The sequence below is a fragment of the Venturia canescens genome, chromosome 9, assembly GCF_019457755.1.
Source record: "Venturia canescens isolate UGA chromosome 9, ASM1945775v1, whole genome shotgun sequence".
Lineage (NCBI taxonomy): Eukaryota > Metazoa > Arthropoda > Insecta > Hymenoptera > Ichneumonidae > Venturia > Venturia canescens.
In genome coordinates this window covers 17393211-17406590 of record NC_057429.1, presented here as the reverse complement: position 1 = coordinate 17406590, position 13380 = coordinate 17393211, and the positions used below count along the sequence as shown (strand labels likewise).

The following is a 13380-nucleotide window of genomic DNA, read 5'->3' as shown; positions in this document are numbered from 1 at the left end:
CATAGACTCTCACTGTCGCCCCGCAGGCCTTCGAAATCATTCATCACGTGACGAATCGCACCGCTTTGTTCGATCATCACACCGTTATCACGTGATTCACGATAGTGTCTCTTAAATTGATCGAAAAGGAACAATCCACATTTTCTAGAAATTCGGTTGTAATTGGCAGTTACTTTTGTGTTTCTGTGCCTTTTGTTCTACACCTGTTCAATGAATTTTGAGCCTCGTGGAACATTAACCGTTTCCTTCGAATTCAAACACACTTGAAAAAAAAAATGGGCACATTTTTCTCTTCCACTATTAATTCGCTGTTTACCATTATGGTGAAGGGAATGACTGGTGAAAAAAAAACAAAGAATTCACTTGTATTGTATTCACTGGATTTTTCGTGCGGCTATTTACTGTGCGTCGCCATAAAAAATGTGGTGGTGCAATCGCTTCTGAGCAATTATCCTTTGCGGTTAAAAAAATATTCGAGGCCGTTTTTTAGGGAAAGACATGATCAATCTTTCCGAACTTTTGCATACCTTCCGTTGTACATTTGAAAAAATATAATCGATAAATAACGCACTTTGAGGTTAATTTTTTCGTTGTGGAGGGAATGAGAAAGTCAGTTTTTCCTCTAGCTCTGTCGTTATTTGACAAATGAGAAAGAGCGAATCGATACGTCAACAAAAATAATGAAAATGTTACACAAAAACGATCAAAATGGTTTGTTTGTTCGAAATCACATTTTTCAAGTCCACTCACACAAATATATATTTTCGAATTAGTGAAAAGTCGTTGAAATCAACAACGTCATTCCGGTCTACTGTTTTCGCACTACATAACCTCAAAATATCGGATATTTTATGATTGAACGGCATGCAAATCGGGAGCGTTTTTCCCCACAGAATTAGACTTTCAAAAGTTTTTAGATTCCAGCTACAGTGTCGAGTGCCTTACGTCAAATTCTTATGCCATATCGAAATGAAGAATCTCTGCTGCTCTCGGGTTGCGCATCATTAGGCGCATGCAACGAGATTACGCCTGTTGAGTGTAAAAAATTGTCCGAATCAGCTAGCTCGCACGTGCCTCCGTGGGTTTCATACTCTTCGTTAGATTACATTTATGTTACGACGCCAGTCTCGCGATAATGGGGAGGCCGAGGGGGGTTTAGCGTTTTTTTGAACCACGCGAAGAACATGTAACTACATAGCAAATGGCCTAGTACGTTCGCACGAAAATAGAAGCACTTTTTGAAGTATGACAAAAAAAAATGGCGTGTGTGTTAGTTCGCATTAAGAATTCGTTAACTTTTGCGTAATTCCAGCAAAAACGAATTTCTCAACGTCCACGATTTTTTATTTTACACACAATTAGTGCTACCATAATTCCGTATTTGTTTATTTGCGATGGAGCGTTTTCATGCGCAACTGATTTTTTATTTTAATTGGTAAAAGGCGGCGTTCTTCCGGCTTTCCGCGTGTTTAACCAATAAGGAAGTGTACGGGCTACGGAGACTGAGGCAAAAGGGATTAAAGATCACCACTTTTTTCTACCTTAGTATTTTTATCCTTATTTTTCAGATTCGAACATGAACATTTTTGTTTGAACGAATCACACCATGCTCCAGCAACGTAATTGGATATAAATAAATGATTAGAAATTCAGCAGAATATGGTAACTGGTGACAATATGATTTCATTCTTGTGCGATTATTTGATTTCGCGAAGAGTGCATTTTTCAAAAAAAGTAGCGAGAGAAAACTCGGAGTGGAATCTGCCTGCGAAGACTGCGAAACGAGAATTGACACTTTCGAGAGATAAACAAGATTCTTCCGGCTCTCAGAATGAGAAAACGTTGACTAACATGGCAAAGAGAGTTGATAAGGAAAATCTAATTCTTCTCTTTCTTTCCTCTTAATTTTTTGTTATTGCAACAAACCCGCAATCCATCGCGTAACCGCGTCGACGAATATTTTGATTCGTTTTTTTCTCGTTCTTTCACCTACGTCGCAGTCTACGAAATCGAATGAAATTGTTCGTGCTTCCTTTTTTGCAGTACGCCGAGACTCCGGGTCATTCGAATCGTGGAATTCGCTTATCGCACAGGAAAATATAATCGTGGGCGTATATTCTCGACAACGGAAAAGCACTATCGGCAACGCAAAAAAAGAACGAGAACAAATCGACACACGTGGACTCTCACGTCGCGCGTTGATCGACGGTCGAACGAGTTTCCCTATCGCAACATTTCGAAGAAAATGAAAGTCGAATATGTCCATTATTCTCGCGATAATTTCTCGGACAATATCACTTTTAGAACCATGATTTATTGCCTAGATGTCAGTTATTCATTTTTCTCTATTCCCTGACTGAACAAAGGTAAATCGGTGGCCCTTAACCTCAAAAATCGCGGTTTCCTAGCGCACTTTTTCAGATGCAGTTTTGGACATGAATCCCAGCTCGTTCGTATTGGTAGACAGGGTTAGAATAGGTTATATTTTTCGAAAGTATACCCTATGTCCCGTGCTCAACAACAGTTTCCAATTTAAATGATCGGACACAAAACGAGATACAAAACGTGAAAATTTTCTATCAGGTGATTGCCACGATGCGAAGAGCTCCACATTTTTAACGTGTCACACCCCGATCCAATAAAAACCTTTTTTCGTCTCTCTCTCTCTCTCTCTCTCTCTCTCTCTCTCTCTCTCTCTCTCTTTTCCTTGCTCTGTTTACACGTACACGAAGTTGGAGCCGTTCGCACGCGTGATGGAAACTTTTTGATGACGAGAGAGAAAAAGTGAGCCACGAGAAACGATGTTCATATGAATACTCGTATATACAGTATATTTTATATATGAATATACGACGATGACCGTACGGCGCTTATTCACTATCATTTGACATGTCGGACGCGCGAGTGTCCCACCTAAGGGTTATTTTACACTTTTACGTTTCTAATATTAACATGTTTCGTTTAATCGCGTCTGTTGAATTTCCCGGAAAATCTTGATTCACGTTTGAAGACGTTTATATATAGCAAGACCATTCGATTCGACGTTAAATCGAACTGGAATCATCGAAAAAGTTTTCAGTGAAGAAAATTCGATCGAGTTTCTCATTTGTAGGTTAGGAATGGAATTTCATTTCGAACAGTCCCAACAACTGAGGCTGCGAACGATCTTCGATGAAAAAGAACATCGAAATTTCTCCAATAATGAATCAATAAATCTTATTTCTCTTAGATCGACATGATTTAATTTCAGACAACTAATTTATATTGTCGTTTATATCGACATCCCAATCAATTGGGTTGAAATTTTTCAATTTCTTGGAATCATTTCTCTGAAAATTTTTTCTCAATAAAATTAAACAAGAACAAAAGATAATTAATCAGAAATAGTTTTTTAGGTTATGACGCAAGGGTTAAAAAATACAAAGCATCTATCAGAATAATTTCTATCGAAAAAACTTTTATTCACGAATATTCACCGGTTCTACCGAACAATCGAGAAAAAAATTCACCTGTAATTGAAGTTTTCGTATTCATAGAGTATAAGTTTTGGCGGATAAAAAGTAGTTCTGCAAACAACGAAACGGGAGTCGAAAGCTTGAAACACGAAGCACCAAAAACGAATAAGTGTAAAAAAAATTGGTAATATGCGAAAAAAATGACTCGAAATGGCTTGTTCCAAAGTACCTCGATTCTCGTATCTTTGTAAACATGTGAATATATATGTTGAATTTAGAATAGAGAACATCTCGCGTTCACGTGCAACCTCGTAATACTCCACGAGGGCGGGCACGACTTTGCCACACATATAAGTGACGTCATCGATGTTCCCTGACCTCCCGGCCGAACCAAGTGTTTGTGAAGTCCGTGTGTTACAAAAAAGAATCACAACGAGGCGCCAGAAACGACGAAAGAAGGCGTGGAGGATATGCAACACGTGGATGCATTTTCATACAGATTCACAAATATCCGTGGTTAAATTGTTTACACAAATACTCCGTACGTCGAATAATTATATTAAATTCACTCGGTTCCCGCCTCCTTGTAGAAATAACGTTATAAATATCTCTGCCCGTGAACGTATGCGTGCTTCGAGTGTGTAAGTATCGAGATAATAATGGATAAAACATGTCTCGCGCACTGGAGACTGCAGCGAAAGAGGAGATTTGTGCAAATTTTGACTTTGGACCGAGACACTTCTTTGGGTTTAATTCTCCAAGAAAGGAAACAGGGCTGTCAATACGAGTCTCTTATTGATATAAAGATCGACGTGGCAACGAGAGCTTTGTCTACGTCGATGTTTTCGAATTACGAGAAGATTCATTTTTTCCGTTGGGAGGCTTTCGGTAAATAAACGCCCCCTATAGGGAACGTTGTGAAATATTTCGGACTCTTCGGACACTCATTTACAGTAGTGTGATAGGCACAAAAAACAGAAAGTTTTGTTTTGGAGGTTAGTTTCGAGTACTCGATCGTAGTGTCGTTTTGCAACGTCCGACAATATTCTCTGTCAGCATTGTTCGATCGGCCAAAATGTGGTTAATTCAAAATTTATATGAGCCCTGTTCCTCGTAGGCTTTGTGAATAAGCGGGACGGTTATTTCGTGTATATATCTTGTTTGGACAGAGGAAGGCACGATTAAACAGAGTCAATATTGATTTAGTTGGAGTTGAATTGATATTTCTTCGTAAAGAGGGACTAAACTATGGCAAAATTTTTTGTCCAATTCACATATCGTTATTTTAATGTGTCATTTGTCGTGTATCAAACATGTAGTTTCACAATGTAAAACTATTGTTTGCTTGCGTGTAGAATTGATGGACTTTTGAATATCTTTATTAGCCGTGGTGCAAAATTACCGGAGATCTTATATTTGCCCATGCGGTTATTTGCTTTTCATTCGAAAACTGACAATGACTTATGTCTAATCTGTTCGAATAAATTTGCTATCGATGGAAAATATTTAGAAATTTTCCGTTACGAAGCATGGATAGTTTTATACAGTTTTCCCATTTTATATGAATAAAGAAATAAGTGGAAAAAATTCATGTTGATTTTGGATGTGTCAACGCACGCTGTTGAAATAATTTCGAAATAAACTTTTTGGTTAGGTCGCAACGATTTTTTCCAAAGTATTTATTTAGATCGAAAAAAGTTTTTGCATATCGTTGATAATCGTATTTTTTCGGATTTCAATGAGAACGAGCCCTATTTTTGAGCAGCGTTAATTTTGTAATTCAAATCGGTAACAATGAAGAAACGTCGCTGTGTTCGAATCTGCATAACGAAGAAAAAGTCTTGATTCTTGGAGATCTCATGGAAATTCCACTTTATAAGTCAAGGATCTTTTGGGAAACGAAACTGGTAGTAAAAAAAAAAGTGAAGAAAAAATCGGGTTTAACGAAAGTATATCAAGCTTTTATTCAGCTTTTGGCTCCTTGTCGTTGTACACAATTTGCACATTTTATTATAAAACATGGTGAACGATGTCTCGTTATTTTTGTATTTTTTGATGTTTTATAAAAAATGAGACATCCACGTGGAAGAGAATATTACACGACTAATGAACGTTATCAGAATAATTAGTATTTACATCGTTTTATTTTGGCTTCTTTATGATTCAAGGTTGTTAAAGAAGGTGAATAAATATATATTTCTTTTTATCTGGATAACGCGATTGATAACGCAGAATCACAGTATCACAGATTGACTTAGGTACACTTGTAACTCGTTTCATTTTGATTTATATTCTCAGGATCAATCGAGTTTTTAATAATTCTCTGAAAATTCATCAAAACGTATTTTCAAACATAGTTTTATTTTTTATTCTTACAGGCAAAATACCGACTTTTCGGTCGAGCTTAGTCGCGACTAGAAGAATCGACGAAGGCCTTTTCGCGGAGGCGACGAGGAGCCACGTCCAGGAGTGGGGACTCGTTGCATTTCGTCTCAGAAACGATAAAAAATATTATTGAATTTGTGCTTTTTTATCGTTCCTGGAACTGCCAAGATCGAAGGGTTGGAAAAATCAGATTTTTCCGCGAGCGCGTTGAGAGGGAAACGAGCATGATTCGAGAGAGTGACAATACTTGCTGGTTCTCGTGGCAGGAATAGTCGCGAGGAATCTCGAGTTCTCACGATCTCTCATCTCGTTCCTCCCACGAAGAGGAAGCCTTCCGGAGAATGTTCGAAGCTTCCACAGCGTTAGTATCTTCTCGTTTCTCGATGCGAAGTAGAAAAGGTGGAGAAGCAAGGGTGCCAGCCTGCCTCGGAGGACGAAGAAATAAAGCGTTCGAGCGAAGAGCGTCAAAGTCCAGAGGACTCGAGCGAGAAGACTCTCGGGCGTTTGGTATCTCGCGCAGAGTATGTGCGACGACTGAGAATAAGAGCGACGAAGGGTCGCTGGATGCGAGCTGTTCAGGCTGCCAGTTGGGGTGGCAATAATTGCGAGGTGTAACGTTGCGGCGAGATCCTCGGTGCGATAACCGGAAGCAGATTGACTCGGAGAGGCGCCACGTTTGGGACGTTGTTCTGAGCGTTTGCGTTCCGATCGCGCCCATGACGTTTGACGTGTTTGGCGAGGTGGTCGCTCCGCATGAATCTCCGTTGGCAGACAGAGCAGGCGAATTTTTTTTCGCCGGTGTGAGTCCTCTTGTGACGGGAGAGTTCGTCGCTGCGTGAAAATTTCCTTCCGCAGTCCTCGTAAGGACACGGAAAAGGTCGTTCGCCGGTGTGCGTGCGCGTGTGAGCCTTCAGATGTGACGACTTGAAATAATTCTTTCCGCAGCCTGGATACTCGCACTCGTAGACGCGCCGACGTTGACAGGCTTCCGGCCCGAGGCTCGAGACGCTTTTTATCGCTTTTGGGCACGCCGAGCCCGGGCATGGACTGGACGAAGACGAAGACGACGTTGAGCCCGATGGGGAAGATGCTGCGACGAGAAGGAGCGGCGAACCTCGCGGCAGGACGATCGACGAGCCGATCAGACCCGTGACCATCGTGATCGGCGCTGGTTTCGGTGCTAAAGGCTGCAATTTCGTCACCCCCGACGACGCGATCGATTCGCGATCGGTATTCTTGTTGTTCACTATTATTTCCTCTTTTCTCAGACTCATTTTGAACTTCAAACTTTTCAACACGTTCTCCGGCTCGACCGCCTTCTTCGCGCTCACCGGAACACGAGCTTCTCTACTCTTTCCTCCTTGCAGCGACTTCGGGGAATCTTCCCTCTTCGAAACCACCAAATCGCTCGTTATGTTCGCCGGACTCCAGGTCCCGTCGCGATTCCCTCGCATTATCACCGACGGTCTGGCCGCCAATACCGCCGGCTCCGGACTAGGCGGTGGCGTACCGTCCAACAGCAACTGCGTTCAGCGAAACAGAAAAAAACGAAGAACCGGTTAATTAGAGGTGGAAAACTGACGTTTGTAGTGAATTTCTTATTCCACCGGATCGTCGCTCGCTGAATTGAGACTCGCGCGTATTACGGTGTTAAGAAACTTGCCTCTCCTCGCCTCCGATAAATATTATTCGAGCATTCATTTTTATTATTTCAAACTTTTATCATGGGAAGTTCCAAAAATTCGATATTTTTCGCACAAATTTATCGGACACCAAGAAAAAGCGTTTTTTCGTCATTCGGCAGCCAAAGTTTTGTCCTCAATTTAAGTAATTCCGCTAATTCCACGTTTTCAAATGTTCGACTCGGAAAGCAAAGTTCTCAAGAGTAAAAATGTAAAAAGAATTTCGATCGAAACTCGTTTCAAAAGGCTGGAACAATAAATCGAGTTCATTTAGTTTATGACAGACGAATGTACTTTCAGATGCAGATAAGGACACACCCAGGAAAAAGCCGAGGAACGAAATTGATGTTTTTATACCCGGAGAATTTAATTCTCGATTCAATTGATTGCAGCGAGACTGATTCTATAAATATTAAGACCTGGGCGTGGACGTCTGTCTCATGGTATTTTTGCACGGTATCTCGAGTCAATGAGAATTTATTATCCCGTCTCGTAACAACACGGGAATTTCGACAATAAAATCATTCAAAGTGCGGCTCGTGGCTCGAAGGATAAGTGAGAGTTTGGTGCGAGAGAAGGCGCGCGCGACTGCGCTCGTGTAAGCGTTCTCTCCACGACCTGTGGTCGGTAGACTGCCGTTTGTCGATCTCGACGTCAAAATTTCATATTTTTTTCAAATTAACAGCGAACGGTCGATAAAGCAATGCGTGCTTTCCAATTTTCATCTTCAGTCGAGTCGAGGTCAAAAAAATGATTCCGAAGGTTCAATTTTTCGAATGTACTTTTCTCTCGTTTTTTTATAGCAATTGAGAAAGTAAACGAACATTAAAAAACGAGCGAATTGGAACTTTCGTGAAATTAAAAGGACCATCGGGCTCAATAAATAAAAAGCAAAAAAATCGAACGAACGTTTGACTAAGAACGCGAAAAAATGGTGGAAAAAATGCAATTTTTACCTTGGCCAGTTCGCACGTTTCCGAACGAAACCGTTTGCGGGGTGGATGATCGTCCTCCTCCTCGTCGGACGGTTGAGGAGTCGGCGGTAAAGCGGGTCTCGCGTTTCCATTAATAACGTCGTTTTTCGTGCACTCATTACCGGCGTCGACGTTTTTCTCGAATAATTTATCACCGAGAAGCGATGCGACGCTGAAAGAAGACTGCAACGGTTCGACCTATAACACAAGAAAAAAGCAGTGACGTAAGTTCGATGCACTACTCTGCGATTGAATTTGTGGAAGAATTAAAAAATTGGTCAATAAATTTGTCGTTGCACAAGGGATTTCACTGACTTTCGAGCTTTTTTTCGTCACTGCACCCAACTTGTCACGAGTTGATGAATTTCTTTCGAATTTCGATGACACTGATTTTTTTTGTTTCATTTTCACTGGGAAATTCGTGGACAATCTTGTCGTTCGGCACGACGAAAATATCGGATTTTGGTTAAGAAGTAAGGCGCGCACGGAGAAACGAAGTGGGAACATTAAAAATCGACACTTTCGTATTTCGCGGTATTTTTTTCGAAGCCTCTGGCGCGGCGGGAATTTCAATTTACTGTCAAACGCTTGCGCACGATGCAAAAATCACTACTCGTCGCCTGTTGAGACCGAATCGCCAGTCGATCCGTAGATGGGGCTGATGATTAAGTCGCCCGGCGGGTTAGTTTAAAAACCAAAAATATCGCACCGATATATCCGGAGCGTAGCGAAGCACCGGGAGTGAAAACACACAAAAACTTGAAACAAAGGGGAAAAATAAATTGGGGATTTTCGCGAATTACATAATACTTACGGGAAGTTGTTTTAGATGGGGCGAGGCTGGCGGTGACAATGGTACATTTGTTGAGTTTATATTTTCCATCGTTGGGCAAAATAACAAAGCTTGGCGCTCTGTCAGGTGCGAGAAGAAAATGAGCCCAGTGTGAAAAACAGTTTGGTAAGAGAGCTCGAACTTTGTTGCAAGTTCAGAGCGTTTGCCGAGAAAATAATGTCCGAGTTGAAATCGTATTATTTTTCTCGAAAAGGGCTGCTCGCGAACAAAGATTCATTCGATGCTTCGAAGTTGTAAAAACTTGATGAACGATAAATGGATTGAAAAATATAAGAGTTTGAACGTTGCTATTAGTAAAACGTATTTTCTTCGTACATCGAATTAACACGAGGATTAATTTTTGGTCCACGGAAGGATACAGAAATAAAAAAGAAAAGAAGGTACTCGGTGGCCGACTAAAATCGTAATGAAGCCTTTCTCAGGTCAGAGAAGCGAGCACGATGGTGTTGTTGTCCCCGGGGTTATGTGTGCCTTGTGTATGTGGCTACGACGATCATGCGGCGATGTTTCGCTGCGTCCAATAGGAGCGAGGGGCTCGCCCCTCCCGACCAATGAAAAAATTCTCGTCATTTGGCCGGAGCGTGATCAGCGGCGTGATGTTCACGTGCTCGCGGCCTGACTTAGGTCGTGATCGTGACGTCAGGCTGCGTGTCGTTTCGTGGGAGGAAAAGAGACGGCGTGAGAACACGAGAGAGAAAGAGGGAGGGAGAAAGAGAGAAAAGACCACGGTCGATACGTCATGGCGTCATGCACACACTACGAGATTCACTGGGAACGTCATCCCATCGCAAACACTCGACAGTTATATGCGGCGGAGCATCAAAAACAGAGTACATGCGAACAAAATAGAATATCTCTGAACGTAAGTGAATTACTGTTTTTTGCTTTTTTCTTTTGTTTTTTTTGGGGCTGAAACAGGAACGCTGGGGCTCGTGCGGTCTCGGGGACGGCGTCGGATCTTGGACACACGGAGAGAAAAAGAAAGAGAGAAAAGAGGACGTTTTACTACAAGTAGTATTTTCTCAACCCACTACACGAGACGGCGAGCCTCCAAATTCCTACTTTGCTAACGAGAGAGACAAGGACAGAGAGAACGTAAACCGAGATGCACTTCATTTCGTAACCCGCCGTTCGAGCCAATGTATACCGTATCGTGTATATACTTGCGAATGTTTTTAATAAAAACCAATTTTTATCCGTGTGCTTTGGAAATACAATTAAGAATGCCAAACAAAGACACTTCCTGAAAAAAGCTGTTGATCCAACGAGTGAGTTATTTTTCGCTGTTCAGGGCATTTGACCGAGTGTCAATAGTGTTTTTTTTTTTTCAGGTTACGGCAAATCCGAAGATATACCTTCTATTCCGTAATTCTTATGACGGCAGTGCTATCTTTAGAGTTCAGTTTTTGGGGCTAATTGGACTATAAAATTATTGCCTTGATCGATCGATTTTCTAAGAAATGTTTAAACATTAAATTAAGTATATAAAGATGAACATAACCTATAGAGAACGACAATGTACGAGTTTCTGAAATATTTCAAGGTGAAAAACGCCTCGTATACAGCTAGGCGGAGGTGTGCGCGTGAAGGGCTAAAAATAAGATTTATTTCCTCTTACGAAACGTGCCACAATATCTTCTAGTATTTCGTTTTTTTCCGTATTTTTCTCAAGTTTGATGGCTCTAAATGTTTCATGGTAAAATCAACGTTCGCGTATGTGCGTATAAAAGTAGATTTTATTTCCGAGAATGATTCGCGAGTGTGCTCTCGATCAAATTTGGCACACACGCATTTAACCTTACTTTTGTTTGCTGCTAGCAGCAAAGATTCGTCGAAAATGTGTGAACACGCAAATTTATGATATTTCAAAGCGGATGTTTATAAGTTCTCAAATTTTTTAAAACTCGACATTTTTTTTATTCGAGATTGAATGCAAGTAGAATTTTTTTCCACGATAAGCAAAATAAATAAAACTTTTTCGGATGATCGAAACTTCTGTAGAAGACAAAGCATTTCGTAGTTTTTGCCGACACAGCTGCGCCGTGAAAAAAATCGCTTTTTTCTCTTCGTTACTCGTCATTTTTATAATATTTCCTGTAAAAGGAATCGAGGAATATAAAAAAGTTTGGTTACGTTGCTGGACGAAAAAAGGATAAAGACCGATGGACGCTTATAACCCTTCTTGTTTGGTCGTTCGTCTCGTTGCGCCTGTTAGATTTAACTGTCCTTGCTCATTTTCGAACACATTATTATCCATGCCAATATGTATTATAGTCCTCGTGTTTTCCTGTTCTTTTTTCTTCACCGTTCTCTCACTTACCTCGTTTGTTTTCGTCCGCAAGTGACTGAAGAACTCTAAAGCGTTCCAACGAGCGGGACTTTCTCGTTTCGATGTGCGAGGGCTGACGACCTTGTGGCAAACAAAAAAAGGAATGGATGCGCATGAGGCTCGACGGCGGGCTTGCAATCGGTACGATTATGCGAAACGTCCGTTGCACCCACGCGGTCAAAGTAACATCATTTTTTTTCATGGCTTCTTGACCAAGGAAAGGAAGCACTGGGGAAAAGAAAAATGTCGAAAATTCTGACACGAGATCGTTAGTCAAAACTTTGGTTATTTCGTAGAAAAATTCTAATTATCGAGTTTTTGAGCACGAACATTCATATTTCGACGGTAAGACCAAAACAGGAACATCGAAAAATTTGGAAAAAGGGGAGGTCATTACTAAATGAGTATGCTTCGTTACTATTGAGGTTATCCACGGAACGTTCGTGTGTAAAGCGTCCATAAAACGCATGAGAATACATCATGACTTAATAGTTCAGTAGAATTTAATAAAATTAGAGTATTGGACTTTCCTCGTTCGTGCGGAGAGGAAAATAATTACCAGTGCGACGGTCTGTGCCGAGAATGACTCAATCCGTTTTTCCGCGAAGAGTGGCCATTTTATCGTCATTGAAGATTTTTTTATCGAAATTTTTTTCCATACGCTGATGAAAAAAAAAAAACATTTTGCTGAATTAAAAATGGCGATGAATTCTAATCGTGAATATTCTGTCTACCGCGCGCGTCAACGTCAATCACGAATGCTAGACGTTCGTGTGATTTCGTTCGAACGAGACGATTTCTCATGAAAATTTAAGGGGAATTATTTAACCTATTTAAAAAGGATTGTTTTCTAGAAAAAAGCTTTGATTCGTCCACGGATGTTTGTTGGCTGTGGGTATAAATTATGTGCAATTGGGCAAGCGTAGTGAACGATCGTTTAGAACGGATGTACAAATATGTATATACATATACACGAGCGCACGCCAGACTTCGTCGAGCCGATAGCGTCTGGCCATCGGCTCGACGGAGTGTGGTGCAAAGTCACGTAGTCACTGCATGCATATTCATGTACAAACCATTTTTTTTTTGTTATCAGGACCCTTCAAATTTTTTTCATTTGCCACTTAACATTCGATTAAAGAACGTTAAGCTTATCTGAGCCTTTATCTTTGATCGGAACAATCCAATCTCACTTTTTTGTTCGATTTATTTACGGTGTTCTCTTATCAATTTTCATCGCGTCTTTATTAATACGCGGGAATTTCAGCGGTGCTTTAAAATCGATAGTTTCGATAAGTGCCGCGAAGTTGGCGCCACTGGCCGCTGCGCGTTGCCAATTGTCGCGCGCTTTTTCTATTGTGCCCAATTGGAGCTCTCGTATGAGTTACGTTTTTTCTCGCAGAATTTTATCGTTAGCTACTTCCACTTTGGATCTAATGGAGTCGAAATAACTTGAGGAATCGGAAAATTCATCAAGAGATTTTCGATTTTCTGATATTCATTGGAACACGGCTTCTCATTCAGTTGGATTCACGAAAAAATACTCTCTAAATTTGATATTTCAACCACGAATTTTTCACTTTGGTATACGTTCTATCGTCGATGCATGCAAGTTTTAGCATTGCACTGTTGATCACAATTTGTAATAGAGTTTGCAAACGTTCTAAACACGTGGGTCCGATATTTTTAGTTCTACGCTTGG

At 40.9% G+C, this 13380-nt stretch overlaps 1 protein-coding gene across 1 annotated transcript; it reads right to left on the bottom strand.

Annotated features, from left to right (window-relative positions):
* Positions 1-5394: 5394 nt before the first annotated feature.
* cbt (cabut) lies at positions 5395-9754 on the bottom strand. The gene is made up of 3 exons (XM_043428054.1): positions 9311-9754; positions 8479-8694; positions 5395-7363 (listed from the first exon to the last, which is right to left on the bottom strand). The coding sequence occupies exons 1-3, from the start codon at positions 9377-9379 to the stop codon at positions 6416-6418; spliced, it is 1233 nt and encodes a 410-aa protein (XP_043283989.1). The 5' UTR covers positions 9380-9754; the 3' UTR covers positions 5395-6415.
* Positions 9755-13380: the final 3626 nt, after the last annotated feature.

What these genes read in the sequence shown, in the direction of transcription:
- cbt (XM_043428054.1), bottom strand. Translation starts at nt 9,379, where the DNA reads ATGGAAAATATAAACTCAACAAATGTACCATTGTCACCGCCAGCCTCG. An exon ending in CCCATCTAAAACAACTTCCC is followed by an intron (nt 8,695 to 9,310) that starts GTAAGTATTATG and finishes CTTGTGTTATAG; the next exon opens with GTCGAACCGTTGCAGTCTTC. An exon ending in AAACGTGCGAACTGGCCAAG is followed by an intron (nt 7,364 to 8,478) that starts GTAAAAATTGCA and finishes CGCTGAACGCAG; the next exon opens with TTGCTGTTGGACGGTACGCC.